This window comes from Euprymna scolopes, chromosome 22 (assembly GCF_053919585.1).
Source record: "Euprymna scolopes isolate OS-2025 chromosome 22, ASM5391958v1, whole genome shotgun sequence".
Lineage (NCBI taxonomy): Eukaryota > Metazoa > Mollusca > Cephalopoda > Sepiida > Sepiolidae > Euprymna > Euprymna scolopes.
The window spans coordinates 31,028,510-31,045,837 of record NC_136503.1 but is presented as its reverse complement, the minus strand read 5'-3'; the positions used below and the strand labels follow the sequence as shown (position 1 = coordinate 31,045,837).

Genomic DNA, 17,328 nt, shown 5'->3' with positions numbered 1-17,328 from the left:
GTCGGAAATGTAACCATCTGAGATAGGGAATGAGATATAGAGAAGCTATATGTGGCGCTACCAGCTACGTCTGTGTGATTTGAGAATCCTAGCCAGTTACTGTGGTGGACATTGAAGTCACCAAATACATGTATTTGTGCGCTAGTATCGAGGGAGAGTGCTATATCTATGCTGTCTGAGACTTTGTTTATTAGGGTACAGTCTTGGTTTGAGGGAGAGCGGTAGAGAAAATATAAGTAGCTAATATTGTGTTGCATATTTAGTCTGAAGCACATAAAGGCCTGGCCCTCTGATTCTAGTTTTATTTCTCTAGTTAGGGGGAGGGTGTTTCGAATATAGACTCCAAGTCCATGCATATGTCTGTCCGAGTCCTTACGGTAGAGTGGGAGATAACCAGGCATGTTAAAGTGGTTAGAGGGTATGGAGGAGTGAAGGTTAGTTTCACTTAATGCTAAGATATCCGGGGTGTTTACAAGGAGAAATGACTCAACATCATCTAAGTTAGTTCTAAGCCCGCGGATATTAGTAAATGCAAGCCTCAAGGGAGGAGGCAGGTTGGTTTTCTTTGAGTTTGGTCCTGGTTTAAACGTAACTTTTGCTTGAGCTGTCATTTCATTTTATTTTATTTAAAAGTTTCAGTTAGGGTGGATGAGTGAGGGGGTGCTGGACAAGTAGTTGTGCAGAATACCAGACATGCAATACAAGTAGACCATCAGCTGTCCTCACCCACAGGATTGTGGCCTCAGGAAAGCCCACCGGGGATGAGTGCAGGGTCCCTTTCCATGCGCGACATGGCACTACAAACATCCCGATATTTTACAACTGTTGATGGAGCAGCCGCTCTAAGCGCTACCAAAGAGTTAGGGCTCCTGTACTATCAGTCGGAAACAGCAGCCAGGAACTGTCAATCCGGTACCCTCAATCCATTAGGCAAAGCCAGCCCAGTCCAACTGCACTGACATATATGGCACTGAAGCACCCCACTGTGTCCAGTTTAGGGGGATGGGATGTGGCAGGAGTGGGGAAAAGCGGCGTTCATTACCCTAGTCAGGAAACAAGGTCAACCACTGGGTGATTCAAGCGAGTCCCTGTGATAGTACCTCTACGCCTGGCCAATAGGCAAAGAAGGAGTATGAAAGCCGAGCGATAGACAGAGTCTATCTCCTCCTTAAGCAGTTTAGGTTTGCCAACCGGTGATTTGTTTGAGTCACCAGCTCTAGGAAGGTTGTCGTCCAGGACTGAAGAGACCTCCCTCCCCTAGGTTTAGTTTCAGAGTTTTCCTTCTCCTAGACGGATGGCCTGGGAAGACCTACGGGTCCATCAGCTCCGAGGGGGTTCGCCCCGCGCCTGGGTCCTAATCCAGATATTTCTGCGACCCCGCATGGGTAGTTAATATTTATTGGTTATTTAGGTTAATATCTCCTGGAAAAATCGGGCATTTAGGTTAGCTTCTACAGAAGATTTTCACTCCTCAAGTGTGGTTTAAAAAGGGCATTATTATGCTGTCCATTTTCATTTATACTGAGAGAGGGTATACGTAAAAATTCATGCAGTGGAAGCAGTTAAATTTGCTACAGTATTGGATCGAGAGAGTCGAGTTAATGTATGGTTAGATATAGTTTTGTAAGTTTAGCAATGTATGGTTAGATATGGTTTAGTAGGTTTAGGAATGTATGGTTAGATATGGTTTAGTAGGTTTAGGATTAGGATAAAGTGTTAGAGTATGATCTACTTTCTATTAGAAATTCTGATTTGGTGCCCAAACCGGACATTTAGTAAGACTGAAAGATTAGATATGCTTAGTATAGAGACAAGAGAACATTTGATGTGGAGTACAGTTATACCTGATAGATATAGGTTATTGCATATTCTGTAAGTATAGTTAAAGTATAGATGGATGGATAAGTAGTATTGTATATGAATGCATGGAATTTTAGACAATTTGAGTAAGTTGCCTTTAGACTACAACTAAGGAGAATGACTTCGCCTTTCTCTTAATATCCGGAAGTTTTTATTTCAATGAGTACCGGTTTAGTTTGTGTAATAATTACTGCAATACTATCTCTTAATAAAGAGATATTAATGGTTACTGTTCATTATAGATTACTTTAAGTCAATGTATTGGACTAAGGCTAGTAAGTATTTACTTAGAAGCTTGGTTATGGGTTGGGAGTTATAATCGGGAGCATGCCTAGGAAATTTTAGGTGTTAATGGGTATCGATTTACGAGCTTGTTATGGTCAAGGGCGGAGAGCAAGGACCCATCTAAGTTACGTGAGACGGATTTGTTTAGTGTCAACTTAGGAAGTAGAGCAGATTTGATTTGTTAGTGATCAGGAGAAAGAGAATTTAAGTAAAAAATAATAAGGTTTGTCATGCAAAACAGACAAGGCAGTCATCTTGGAGGTAAAGTATCTATAGGAGGTACTTGCTTAGTATACAAGCAGCAGTATTTTGTAGTTTGGAGAGGAATTTTAGGTACAATAGTTTCATGACTTATTGCACAAGTCTGTAGTCAAGGTGAGGGACGATGTACTTCTAATATTGAAACTGGGTTTATCTAATTTTAAAAGTAGTTGACTAGAGTGTTATTAGGTGTTCTACTTAGCTTAGGGATAGAATAAAGATTTAAGGTAATATTCAGGGTGATATAAACAATTTCATGAGGATTGGATATATGATCACTGGATGTTGAACTGCTCAGGAGGATTCTTGTATCAATTAAGAAGGATGTCTTGGTGATATAAGATTTGAGAAATTAAGAGTCTGGGGATACAGAGAGCTTTGAGCCGATGAGGATTCAGTATAGGCGATTGTATATAGGTAACAAAGGTGGTTTAGTTTAGTACGCACGTATTGTACATATTAAGTATACTGCTTCAGTTCAATCCTCTAACGCAAAGGAAAATCCGTTTGCATTCCGGTTTGCAATTTTGTCAAGAGGGGAAATTTAAAAACAGCTTATCTAATTGTTGATGATATCAGTTTATAGACAATAGTACAGACTGATAAATTGTTGTGTAAGGCATAAGAGCCCCTCATCTTCAGATGAGATGATGGATCACGAGCATAAGTTCGGAGCAGGGATCCGGAAAGGAAATGGCAGTGTACAAGGAAGGGGGGGGTCACTGATGTTTATTAACTTTTTTTTTTTTTTTTTTCTTAAAAAAAAAAAAAAAAAAAAAATTTTTTTCGATGGCTGATTATATTAAGTATCGTACTTAAATAAAGTTTTCATGTCCTCTAAATAACTTAGCATAATTTCTTTTTTTTACCGAGTTTGTCTTTACTATAGCATTGACTTATTAATTAAGTGACATGGCATTGTAAGCGGCAAAATAGTCTATTTAAGTGAAGAAAAGTTATCGGTTACAATATGCCTGAAAATGGAAAGAATATTAGCTTTAAATTATATGCGAATGTTAGATGGTTTTGTTCCTCGCGATATTTTAATTTGACAGACTTTGCAATGGTCTTAAAGAGGGAAAAATATTCAAACATGCAAGGCACAAAAATAGCCATAACTGCCTTAATTTTAATTGGATTTAAAAAAAATTTTAAAGATTCTTTCTTAGCTTATTAAGCTCTTTCTATGTATGCAATTTTTGAAATATGTTAAGCCATTTCAATTTTTTCGTGTGTATTGTTATTAAAACTGATGACTTCTCATTGTGAATTCATCAATCCGATTGGTGGTCTTTACTGAACTCCACAGGGTCATGATTGCCTTTGTGGTGCTCAATAATGGATCCATCCTACAGTAAGCTCAACCTTAAGTCACATACAATCCTTGTGCTAAATAGAAACTGGATATTACGAGGATCAACAACTGGTTGAACACTGTTTTTCCTAACAAATTCTGGAATCGACTATTCCAAGTATATTAAATAATTGAAAGCTTGTGAAGCTATTTATATATAATAAGTTTATAAATAAAATTTTCAACAATATTACCATAACAATTTGGTTTAATTATTAATTTAATGCCTGAAGATACCAAAATAATTAAATTAAAAATGTTTTTTTTTTGGGGGGGGGGGTTCATTTCTTTTTTTGGTGTTTCCTTTTTTTAAATAATTTTGTAAAAAAGCACATACAATAATACAAGGGCCATTCCAAAAGTAATGCCTCCTATTTTATTCCACTTGAATGGATCAGAGGGGGTTACAAATTGCATTATTATAATCTGAACATACGCATTCTTGACTTGAAAATTTCATCTCTCTCTTGTCGATATTAACAGTATAAGACTCTAAGAAAGCAATTCCTGCCATGGACGTGCGTCAGAAGCAGATGTATCATTGAATTGCTGACAAAAGTGCATTGAGAATGGTGGTAACTATGTAGAAAAAATAAATTCTGGAGCACGAAAGGGTGTTTGTTTTAATAGTATCACTCTCATCTTCGTAGCTCTTCAACTTTTAGAGTTAAAAAGAAAATAGGAGGCTTTACTTTCAGAATGACCATCGTAATTTAGAAAAAAAAGGAGACTAAACAAAAATGAAGATAAAAAGACTCTAATACCCATTTTGGTTGTTCTTATATAACTATTGTCACTGTAGCTACACCCCAAGAGTGTTTTATTCGGTCATTATCATTTCACTGGATTGATCTGACTTTAGTTTGACTTGATTACACCTGTAATGTCCTATCAAATATACTTTAACTTATCTTCTTTTAACAATTGATCAAGTTTGTGGTTTCTTCCCATGCTGGTTGTTTCTTCCCAGGTGTCAGGTTCATAATTTTTATTCAAATGACCTTTTAGTAAATTTTATAATTATTTTATGTTTCTTACTTTTGTCGCTAGGTGCACGCCTGACTTCTCGATACATAAGGTGCAGGTATTAAACATGATGTCAGGTTCATTATTTTTATTCAAAAATCCTTTTGGTACATTGGATAATTATTTTATGGTGTTTTTTGCATTTGTCACCAAGTGTACGCCTTTGTCAAAATGATTTCTTGGTAAACACAACCTAGATATTTAACAAGACTATTTATCTATATATCTATAAAAGTGAAAGTGTGTGTGTGTACATTTCCCTATGCAATAACTCTGTCAATTTTTAGTCTACAGACTCGAAATTTGATATACAGGGTACTGAGATTTGGGGAAATCTATGTGATCGGTTTTCGGGCAGAAATTTGGCTGTTAAGGGGTCAAAGTTCAACAATTTGACCTTTGAGAACTCTACCAAACTCCTCCGACAATTTGGGGTCTAAACACTTGAAATTTTAGATATAGGTTCCTTGGACATGGATCTAACTTAATAACTAAATATGAGCCCAAAACAATAAATTTTAAGGGGTAATAATAGGGGTCAAAGTTAAAAAAATTGACCTTTTTTTTTTTTTTTTTTTTGCTCAGCATACACCTCCAAACACCCAGGCAACGCCGGGCACCCATGCTAGTATTAGACTATTTTTCAAAAAATGAAACAACGGCACTGTTTTTACCAAATGATCCATGTTCTAGGTTATGTGAATAAATTTTTTTTGTTTTTTTTACTTGGTAATAACTTAGGTTTTAATTTAAAAGATTTATATTAATTTCCGGGTAATGCAAGGTGTTCCTGCTAATATATAATAATGCTGTTTCTTTCTCTTCTTACAGAAGCTGGAACATTTGAATTTGAGCTACAACTGCTTAACTGATCAGAGCAGCAACGTGTTAATGGGTCTCATTTCTATTTTGCCGTCGCTCATTCGCTTGAGTCTTGTCTCGTGTAACATCACGTATAAATTCTTTGAAATGGCATATCGGTTGCCGCCAGCTCTTAGTGAAACTCATGATATGCGAGGTAAGTAGTTTGTGGTGATGAGAAATGAAAATCTCAATTATATGCACCTTAAGATTCAAGTTTAATAAAACTGAAATCATCATCATCATCATCATCATCATCATCGGTTTAACCTCTGTTTTATATGCTGACATGTATCGGACAGCTTTAAGAAATTAACTTTCAAAGTAGTCTATCTCTGGCCAGGTTTTTCTTTATCCTGAAGGTCTATTTTTATCACTTCATCCCATGTTTTTCTTACCCTTTCTCTGTGAACTGAGCCTGCTACCTCAACTGTGCTACATCTAACTGAATAATTTTTAGCCATTCTTCTAATGTGACCATACCAACGAAGTCTACTCTTCCACATACATCTCCCTATGCTCACCAGATTTAATCCTCATTTGAGCTCATCAGAACTAAGCTTGTCTTTAAGACCCACATTACACATCCATCATATCATTCTCGTATCATTTCTTTCCATGTAACTTTCACTGTTATACATTCACATACTACGTACAAACATCTCATAGACTGATAGATTCTGTCCTTTGGTCGACCGTGATAATGCTCTGCTACTTAGTAATGGCAGAAGTTCACGAAATTTACTCCTAATTTTTGCAATCACGCTAGCATTTGCTCCACCTTGTGCTCTAACGGTGCCACAAGACACAAAACTTGACAACTCTAATAGCTTTCACCATACAAATATACTTTCTCCGCATCTGAGTTTTCATCCCTTTCCATTCTTACACTTCTTGCACAAAATATTGTTTGTCCTCTTTCAACCAGTAATTCTACTGCACTTGTCTACCTGCTACTTAGAGATACCACAAAAAATTGAATTGCACCAGACTCCCTTTCCACAAACCGAGCAAAAGAATTTTCCTTTTTCTGGGGGGAGCTTCCCAACACTACAACTACTGATCATCACTTTGATCTCGGTAACTCTGAGACTTTTTACTTTCCATAGCATTCGTCCAAATCTTTAGCATAATAGTGCAGACGTGGACAAAGTATATGTAGATGGCAATATTATTGAGGTTGTTTAGAAATTTTGTTACTTTGGTGATACTATTGAAGCACAGGCTGGAGCAGGTGCTAGTATGATATCAATAATTAAGAATGGGTGGAGTAAGTTCAGGGTACTTCTGTTGTTACTAACTCGCACTGTTGACCAACAAGAAAAGTCTATCAAGCGTGTGTACACAGTATGATGATGTATTGAAGTGAGATCTGACCAGTGTCGGTTGAAGACATGAGTTGCATGAAAAGAAATCATATGAAAATGATACAATGTGTATAATACAAATGCACTAACATAGATATAGACATCTGCATCGACACTCTAACAGAAGTAATGTAAGATCAAGATTTTGCCAGGTCAAATTTGGGGGGGGGGGGTCCAGAACAATATAAAACAATCCATTAATATTTGTAAAGTTGATTAGCCCAGCATTAAATGTCCAACGAGTACATATCCACAATTTTTACAGTTTCAATTCAGAGGGGAATGCTGTGAAAGTTTTTCCAGAAAGAAATGAATCGACTTGCAAACTAGAATACATACAGTTTTACATTTGCATTTCTTGTCGATTCCATGTTTCAATTTAGTTTTATTCAGTTTCAGATGTTTATTAAAACTTGACTGAAAATTTTTAGTATATATATATATATTTTTTTTTTAATGTCTACACCTCTGTTTTGGACTCCTCATGGTTTCAATTTTTATTCGATTTTTTTATTTACCAAAAACCACTCTACATTTTGTAACCAAACGGTAAAGCCTTAAACTTTACATATCTAATAGCTTTGCTGTAATTCTTTATTTAAAAGTTTAGTATGGACAATGATGATTGGTGGTTCCTATTGTACCTCCAGTGATCAACCTAAACTGGCAATGTTTTTCCTCCCAAAATCTTTCGCCCTGCATCCGATAAGGTGATAACATGCTATCTTCATGACTTAATTATTTTTTTCTAATAAGCCCCTCCCTCTAGTAATATGTGTTAATTGGGCAATGCTGGATGAATAGAACTAGTTTCTAATAAATGCAATGTTTTCAAAAGTGTCTTTTTTTCTTTTTTTTTTCTTTCTTTCTTCTTTTTTTTTTTTTTACTCATTTTTACCCCCAAACAAGGCATATTGCTACTTGGACGTAAGGGGCTACTAATTGGGACCATGCCTAAGATAGATTAAGATCTTAGTTTACATTACATTTGGATTTCTGCATATCAGCACAGTTAGTTAGGGAAGCAGGTAGCAGGAAGGGAATTCCAAAGTCTAGCTGCCTTAGGGAAGAAGCTATTAGAGTAGAAAGCTCTCTGGAATATAGGGACCTCAACAGTGAAGGAGTGTGATTTTGCTGCTAAGCAGGTTTGTTGGGGATATGTACGTCAAGGGGTCATTATATACATTTTTGTAGCGCCATTTTTATATTTGAGTCCCTTCCTCCCCTCAAACTGTTTTCCACCTGATTCTACATCAATTATCAAATCTGATCTTTAAAAGGTGCTGTTCACCATTATTGCATAGATTGAGGTTGAAGACACAAAAGTAAAAAAAAAAATATGTTGTATGTTGAATTTGCATTGGGAAAAAAAAAAAAATTTTAATCAATTCTTTTTAGCTTTAAAAGGTTAAAAAAGAATTTGCTAAAAAATTGTTTTAAATTCATTGTTATTTGTTTTATTTTATTTTTTATTTATTTTATTTATGTGTTTTAAAAACTTTCAACTACCGTGGAATTTCCACGGGTCCTGCTAGTATATATTATTGTTTATAAACAGACATATTTTACTGGGTATGAGAACTCTTCATAGCAGTGCTGGCTAGATTGACGACTGCCTTAACCCGGAACAATGTGTAAGACGATCAGGGCAAGTGAGTGCACATATGAATTTTCACACCTACATCGAGAATTAAATAACTATCAACATCATTTTTTTTTTTACTCATCTTCACCCCAAAACAAGGCATATTGCTACTTGGACGTAAGGGGCTACTAATTGGGACCATGCCTAAGAAAGATTAAGATCTTGGTTGTATTTGATTTCTGCATATTAGTAGTTTGGGAAGCAGGTAGCAGGTAGGGAATTCCAAAGTCTAGCCATTCTAAAAAAGCTATTAGAGTAGAAAACTTTCTGACATTTAGGAACCTCAACAGTGAAGGGGTAGGATTTTGTTGCTAAGCGGGTTTGCCGGGGATACGTACGTTGAGGGGGTCACATCAGAGTTCATCAGAGCCCATTCCATTAAAATAAAAAACTTGTAAAACAGGCACAGGGGTGCAACATTGTGGTGATGGGACAGGGGTTGGAGACTAGTTGACAAATTGGGACCTATCAGATTAGAGACCATTTTTTGGAACCCTATCCAAGATGGAGAGACCTGTGGTAGATGCACCAGCCCAGATGTGGCAACAATACTCCATGCATGGGTGAATGGTTGCCTTGTAGAGGTACAGGATACTCTCAGGTATGGGTAGTTTTTAAGCATGATAGAGAGAGCCCACCCTCTTTGCAGCAGCTTTCCCAATGTCCTCAATATATTTGTTCCAGTTCATATTTTCTGTGAATGTTAAGCCAAGAAGTTTGAAGGAAAAATTCTCAGGTAGGCTGTTATTAGTCATGGATATTGGTTATTGGAGAGGCATCTTGTAATTGTTAAAAGAGAACAGCTTAGTCTTATTAATGACTGTTTGTGATTGCAAGAGTGGGAAGTGAATAGAATATGTTCAGGGAACTTTGGTCATTACTAACCAGCAGAAAACTATCAGGCATGTATATGCAGTGTAATGATGCATAAACGTAAAATCTGGCCAGTTAGGTTTGAGGATATGAAAAGACATGCTCAGATCAAGTTATCTCAGAACAGTATAGGGAGATGTGTGTAAAGCAAGAGATTTAGTTGGCTTGGTCACATTAAAAAGTAGATGAGAGTGCTTAGGTTAGTAGTAGAACAGTTGAGATAGTAGGGTCAGTTCACAGGGGAAGCCTAATAAAAACATGGACAAATGTGATATAGAAGGGATTGAGAGAAAAAAAAAAAGGATAAATAAAAACCTGACCAAAGATAGGTTAGTTTAGAAGTCAATTTCTAAAATCTGACGAACACATGCTAACATATAAAACAGCTGCTAAACCAAATCTGATGATGATGGTGGTGTTGGTGATGATGATGATGTGTGTCTCATTATTATGGGACAGCTATTCCAGTTAATAGTCAATATTACAACAAATTTTATTTTCTTTTCAGCTTGCTTTTTGCAGGATGTTGATATATCATTCAATATTCTTGAATCCAGTGGAATCCGTCTTTTATTTAAATGGCTAGACCCAACACGTCTCGTTAACTTGAATCTTTCTTGGACGACCAAGTCATCAACTCTGTCCAATCAAGTTGTCTGTTCTTCTCTTATGAATTTTTTACCCCTGGTAAGTTTACTTTTTTTACCGTTGGTAAGTTTATACTGTTTTTTACTCCTGGTAAGTTTTTATTTTTTTTACCGTTGGTAAGTAATGGTACTTTTTCACTTCTCGTAGAAAATTACCTTAATTTAAAATAGCAACTCTCCATAAAATTCATATTATTTGGATTCTTCAGACTACTGTTCTCATCTTAAGTGTTATTTTCACATTTTTCGGTTAATGTAACCTCCAAACTTCTTCAGATGTGTCTTGTCGAATTCGGGAATCTAAAACTATCCATAGCATATTAGATAAAGTACTTGGTAAAATTCAGTTGTAAAGTTACATTTCTGGAAGTTGAAGGTGTAATTCTCAGTGAGGGCAACACTCAAAATACAATTGTAAATTATTTAGGACTTCTACTCAGTCATGGCTGATGGAACGAGAGCATGCTACCCTTGTGGATTAAATAAAGGGTTCCATTCGAAATTTTGTGCAGATTTCTGAGTTTGACAAAAAGATTCCCAACTTCGACAAGATACACCTGAAGGAGGTCAGAGGTCACATCGACCAAAATGTTGTGCAAATAACACTCTAGGTGAGAACAGTAGTTCAAAGAATCAAAATAATGCGAATAATCAATCTTTATCTCAAAAATATAGAAACGTAATTCCATAAAATTGTTAAGTGTTTTTCATGTTATAAAAAAACATAATTTTTTACTTGATCTAAACTGTTATCAATTTTTTTTTTACTTGATCTGAAATTTTATAACAAAGTGTATTCATCCATTTTTTTTTTTTTATGCAGTGTGAACAACCAGAATTGCGAGAACTTTCTTTGTCTGGCTGCGATTTAAGTCTTGATGATGGCAATCTCCTTGTTAGGTAAGTGTGATTTATAAAAACGTCAACTCTTGACAGTATCTGTTTCTGAGGAGTCTGTGCTGGAAATATTCATAATTAACATAATAATTATGATTGTTTCTGCGCTACGAAACAGATACTGTCAAGAGTTAAACGTTTTCACATGTAGAAAGAAATGGTAAGATGAATAACATCTTTGAATTTGGAATATAGCTGTTTTGTCATATATATATATATATATATATATATATATATATAATATAAAGCTGAACGTCTGTGTGTGTGCCTAGTCATGAATAGGCTCCTATATGGTTGACTATTATAGAAAACTGATCACATATAATGATAGAAGATGTATAGAGACACAGGAATAGGTATGTTGGATCTGGCATAATGATGATTCATTAAAATTGTGGGGTCTGCGTACGTGCCTGGTCCACAAAGTATGGAAATAAAAAATTTAAAAATTAAAAATAAACGTTTACAAGTGTTTTTGATATAGATGTACATAAGAATACTTTGATAAGTATGTTTTAACTTAAATAGGGATGGTATAATAAAATTGTGGGGTCTGCGTTTGCGCCTGGTCTCCATAGAATGGAAATAGGCACCAACTTTAATAAAGACTTTTCATATCTATCTGCATAAGTATACTTTGATAATTATGTTTCAGTTTGAAGAAATACGGTATAATAAAATTATGGAGTGTTCGTTCGCGCCTGACCTCCATAAAATGTAAATATGTTACAAAGTTTAACAAGGTTTTTTAATATAGATCCACAGAATATTGTGATAAGTGTTTCAGTGTGAACAGGTATGGTATAATAAATTATGGGGTTTATCTATTTTATTTTTACTTTCATCATATTTTGCTTTGGTTTTGATACCCCCAAATTCGAAGCTATCTCTTTATAGCCCTTCCTTTTCATAACCTATCATACTTTCATAAATCAGAGTCCATTTTCTGTAGGCTGTTTTTGAACCCAGTCAACGACGGGTACTTTTGCTAGTATATATATATATATATACTAGTCTGGGTGCCCGAGTGTTTGGAGGTGTGTGTTGAGCAAAAAAAAAGTGGAAGTTCGGAACGTTGAAATTAGTAAAATCATTCCAACCGATACAATGACTTGCAAAAATGGTGACGCAAAACAAACGACCCCCCCCCCCTTGAAGAAAACTGTCCAATTGAGGGTGAAGGAATTGATGTTTTTAGCCAATTTTTCAATATTTGTCATCTAAAGGGTTGAGCTTCAAAACAATATCGATCTTGTGAAAATCCATCACATCTGTTAAAAGTTTTAGGTAGACAGACATACATACATACGTACATACATTTAAACAAACAGGTGAGATTTTTATTATAGACTAGCTGGGGTGTAAAAGAAAAAAAAATTTGGTAGAGAGGTAGGCTCGAACCCGAAGCCTTGAGGCGAATAGCCTGACACCTTACCACGACTCTATGCAGGCAGAGAATTGAGGAAGGGTGAAATTCAATGTTTAAAAAAGCAGGTGATTAAACGAACGTGAACGTGGGGTTTTCTAGGTCAAAATTCACACTATAGAGAAAATGAAATCACAGCGCAGCGGGAATTTTGCAACATAAAAGTCACTGAAATAAAGGATACATGTGACTTCCTTTCGTAAATCGGAGATATTACAATCTAGGGAGTATATAAAAAGTTATAAGAAACTGTGACCCCTTCGTGCCCCCCCCCCCTCCCTCCAAAAGCCTTTGGCAGACATACGAAAAAAAAATACACACATACATTTTCGCTTTTATATCATAGATGAATAACAATACAGCTACATTCCAAAGTTTTATTCATTTTATTTTGTATTTCTTTGTTTGACTGTGGAAATAATTATATAATCTCTCACATTATTTTATATATATATTTATATATATACACACAGACACACACACACTAGCAGAACTACTTTGTGTCACCTACAATCCAAATATCCATAAAAGTAAAACAAAACAATCTTACTTTTCTCTTTCAGCCAAACTTTAGAAATGAAATGAAAGAAAGAAAGAAAAAAAGACAAATCAATTTTCTCTTATTTTCTTTTTTGCGGTGAATCTCTAAAAATTTGTCTTCATCATTTCCATTCTTCTCATAACATTCTTCATCATTCAACTGACAATCCCCTTATCCTTGGGTGGTTTTTAATTTTGATAACTGGTGACTTACTAGTAAAAAAAATATTTCATTATATCTTTTAGGAATTAACTTTGAATTATTAGGTTGGTACAAAAATAATGTTGTTTTTTGACATTCAACTTCTAAAGATCATAACTAGTTTCATAAAAAACTTCATTAATCAAAATAAGAACCATTAGAATCGACACATTTTTGCTAACGAGGAACAAGTTTATTTATCCTATTAGCATAAAAATCCGGACTTCTGGAAGCGATGAAATCATTAAAGGTCGATTCGGCATCATCTCGGCTTTTGACGCACTTTTCGCACAGGAAGTTTTCAAGATGCTTGAAAAAGTGATAATCAGTGGGTGAGAGGTCTGATGAATATGGTGGATGAGGCAAGGTCTTGTAGCCCAATTTGTTCAGCTTCTGCAAGGTCAGTTGAGCAACATGCGGGCGAGCATCGTCATGGAGGAGAATTGATCCCTTCGTATTGATCAATCTCAGGCACATATGTTGGAGCTTCTGGTGCATTTTGTTAACTTGTCAACAGTACTTCTCCGCCGTAATCATTTCGCCCGGATTCAAGAAGCTGTGATGGATGAGACCAGCCACAGACCACCAAACAGCCACCATATCCTTTTTTTTTTTTTTTTTTTTTTGTGCAATTTCGACTTCGGGAAGTGTTGTGGAGCTTCTCCAACATCCAACCACTGTTGCCAGTTGTCATCACACGTCAAAAATGGGTAATTTTTGTTGTGCAGAAGGAGCATAGAAGATACCTCAAAACAACGATTTTTTTGATTATCGTTCAATTCATGCGGCACCGATTTATCCAACTCTTTTGACTTCCCTATTTGCTTTAAATGGCAAACAATTGTTGAGTGAATGACCTCGAGTTCAACAGCAACTACGTGTGGTTTTGCGAGGATCGGCTACAATTAAGGCTTTCAAATGTTTGTTATTATCTGCAGTCGGCCGACTACGACCGTCTTCATCTTTGAGGCTCTCGTCACCATTGCAAAATTTCTTCAACCACCATTTTCAGCCTAGTTTGAACTGGAACAAAAAAATCATGTGGATTTGAATTTTGTCCATGCTGTCGAAAAGCCTGCAGAAAAATAAATGACGAGATTGAGAACAGTAACGAATAACACGATTCGATAGCGCGAAAAATGCGCTTCAAAATGATATATAACATGGCTATATATATATATCAATGAATTAATTCATAAATCATATATAAAAGTAACATGTGGGAAACTGGTATTGTTTTTGCACCAACCTAATAATAAAATATTTTGATTATTCAAATTATTCTCAACTTCAGTGTTATTCTCACAACGTATTGACCCATTGTAACCTTTGACTTATATATATATAATGTGGACCCATGGCGTAACAGGTAAAAATGCTAAGTAAAATTCAGTTATAAGTGACACCTCTTCTAGAGGTTAAAGGTTCAATCCTCAGTGCGGGCGATACTAAGAATACAACTGCAAATTACTTGAGACTTCTACCCAGTCATAGTTAACAGAACGAGAGCATTCTAGTTTAAATAAAGGATTTCATTCAGAATTCCTGAATTCGACAAGATACACCTGAATAAGGTCAGAGGTTACATCAGTCAAAATGTTATGAAAATAACACTTAAGATGAAAACAATAATCTGAATAATCCAACTAATACGAGTTATCAATTCCTCATCTCAAAAATTCAGAAAAATAAAGTATTTCTTTGACAAGTCCTCATTCTTATTTATTTATTTTTTTTTTTCCAGGCTTCCGTGTTTTGCTGTCAAGCTGCGTTCCGTGAATTTATCAAACAATCCATGTTTTACTCAGCAAGTGTTGTACGAATTGCTTGATAACGCTACGCATAATGGTCAGTGTGCGCTCGAACAAGTGGACATGAGCCATTGTGGCATTAGGGCCCCTCTTAACTCAAACCTCTTGGATGCTATTAGCGGCAAGTTATCATTGGAAATTCCACTGGTCAAGCTGAGGTTCTCATGCCAAAAACTTGACAATGTTGATAAAAACAGTTTACAACAAGTCTGGACTGGACATTGGGGCGATTTGGGGGTCTGTGAGTTTTGGAAAAATGAGGTGTGCTTAAGTGTCCGCAATAGTGATCAATTGCAAAGTCTCATATGAGTTATGATCATTTCATCCACATTGGATGACCAATTGAAAACTCCTGCCAGAAATCCTGTTATCACATCTAAAGCATATGTATCCAGTCTCTACCAAATAGAAAGGAAAAACTTTGACTAATTCTTGTTGCGTAATATTCATCTATCTATGCTAATATGAGAGACATGTGTCTGTCTTACTGTCCACTAGTTATTTTAGGCTATTAGACCTAGGAATGTGAAATTTTATAGGAAAAACAGAGATTAACATTTTTGGTTGTCCTTTACCACCTTTAGAATATATTTCGAGAAATCCATCACGAATCCTTATTAGATTTACAACAGGGATTTTATTCTGTTAGTAACATAATCCATACATATGTACATGAATGTAATTTTTATAATGTCTATGTTTATGGGGAAATATATTTATTTAATTATATTTCCCCTTTTATTCATACCGATCCTTTAATTTATGAAGCTCAATGTAACTACAGAGCATATTTAAATAAATGACAAAAGTCTATATTCCAGATTTCAAGATGTTAACAGAATTGTGCATCTCAACATACTTAAAGAAATAAAAGGTAAGATGGTTAACATCTTGAAATTTGGAATATAGATTTTTGTCATTTTTTTATATAATCAAACAGAACAGTTTTGCATCACTTTTATGATCCTTACAAAAATGAAAATCAAGATATAATCCTACTAAACCTTATGTCTAGAATCCTTATTCCCATTTTCATCAAAATACATTCATTAAAAAAATTTAAGGCTTCAGAAGGAATTGAAATTCACTGAATTTTGCTTAATTGATGTCTGATGATTATGGATAAAATTTAATACAAATCTGAAATACTTGAATCTTCAAATGAGAAGGTCGTGTCTCTATTATACCCTCATCCCACTACAGACTGGAGGCCATTCTCTAAGGTTTCAGCGATTGCCTTAGATATGCGTTTATTCATTACTCCCCTTGTGTCTGTTATAGAGCGTGGTGTCATCACAAATATACCCATTTTAGAGACAATTTTGTCAGGTAAGTCATTTATGAATATCAGGAATATTAAAAGTGTAAGGATCAACTTGTACGGCACAATCACGTTGACACACCGGTTCTCACCAAATCACCGAAGTTAAGCAACGCAGAGCCTGGCCAGTACCAGATGGGTGACGATTTGGGAAGGCTAGGCGCTGTATGTACCTTCTGGGAAGGTTGGGCGTGGGACCAGCACTCTCACCCTGTAAAAAATAAATCCTCGCTACAAAAACATCTCCAAAAAGTTGTGGATGGCCTATGCCCCTCTAGGGACTCAAGGGCTATGGATGGAAGGATCAACTTGGGAGACACATCGACATTTATAATCATGTTTCCTCTTTTCTAAGAAGGATCTGATTATGTTAAATATTCGTCCAATGATAACATGATTTAATTTTTATGAGAAGACCTTAATGCCAAATCCTGTCAAAGGTCTCAGATATATCAAGGGCTACTGTTTTAGCTTCCCTTGCCTTATCCAATGCATTTTTTTTTTTTACTTATTATAGTTCATATAGAAAGTTATGAAAATAGATATGGCTATTAAGCGACACAGAATTTTTCACATTTCATCCCTGTATGGACTTGTCAGGCGTACATGGAGTACATATACATATGTGTGTGTGTTTATATTATTTTATCTTCATCACCATTATTATCCAGTTTTGGTAGTTTAAGTTCTGTAAATGTCTCAGACTCTGGGGTGGGCAGCAGGTGTGAAAACATTACATGCGTGATCTCCATGGTCAGACATTATTGAAATATCGACATCAAATTCTTTAGACATTTTCTTTGACACTTTGATTTAGACGTTGTTCAACAATTACTTTTAAATGTTCATTGTCTAGAGTGCATAGCAATTCTCTACATTCATTTGCAAAGCTCTTATTACGATAGAATTTCTGAAATCACCTTTGCACTGCACGATCATGCCCTCTTTATAT

General features: G+C 35.5%; 1 protein-coding gene across 1 annotated transcript in view; it reads left to right on the top strand.

Moving 5' to 3' along the window:
* LOC145243946 (tonsoku-like protein) overlaps nt 1-16,335 on the top strand; it is a 116,656-nt gene extending 100,321 nt beyond the window's left edge. The window contains exons 21-24 of the mRNA XM_080107074.1: nt 5,618-5,804; nt 10,041-10,219; nt 11,003-11,079; nt 14,989-16,335. Of these exons, the coding sequence (XP_079963200.1) occupies nt 5,618-5,804; nt 10,041-10,219; nt 11,003-11,079; nt 14,989-15,364 (819 nt within the window). The 3' untranslated portion in view covers nt 15,365-16,335. The remainder of the gene's footprint in view (nt 1-5,617; nt 5,805-10,040; nt 10,220-11,002; nt 11,080-14,988) is intronic.
* Nucleotides 16,336-17,328: the final 993 nt, after the last annotated feature.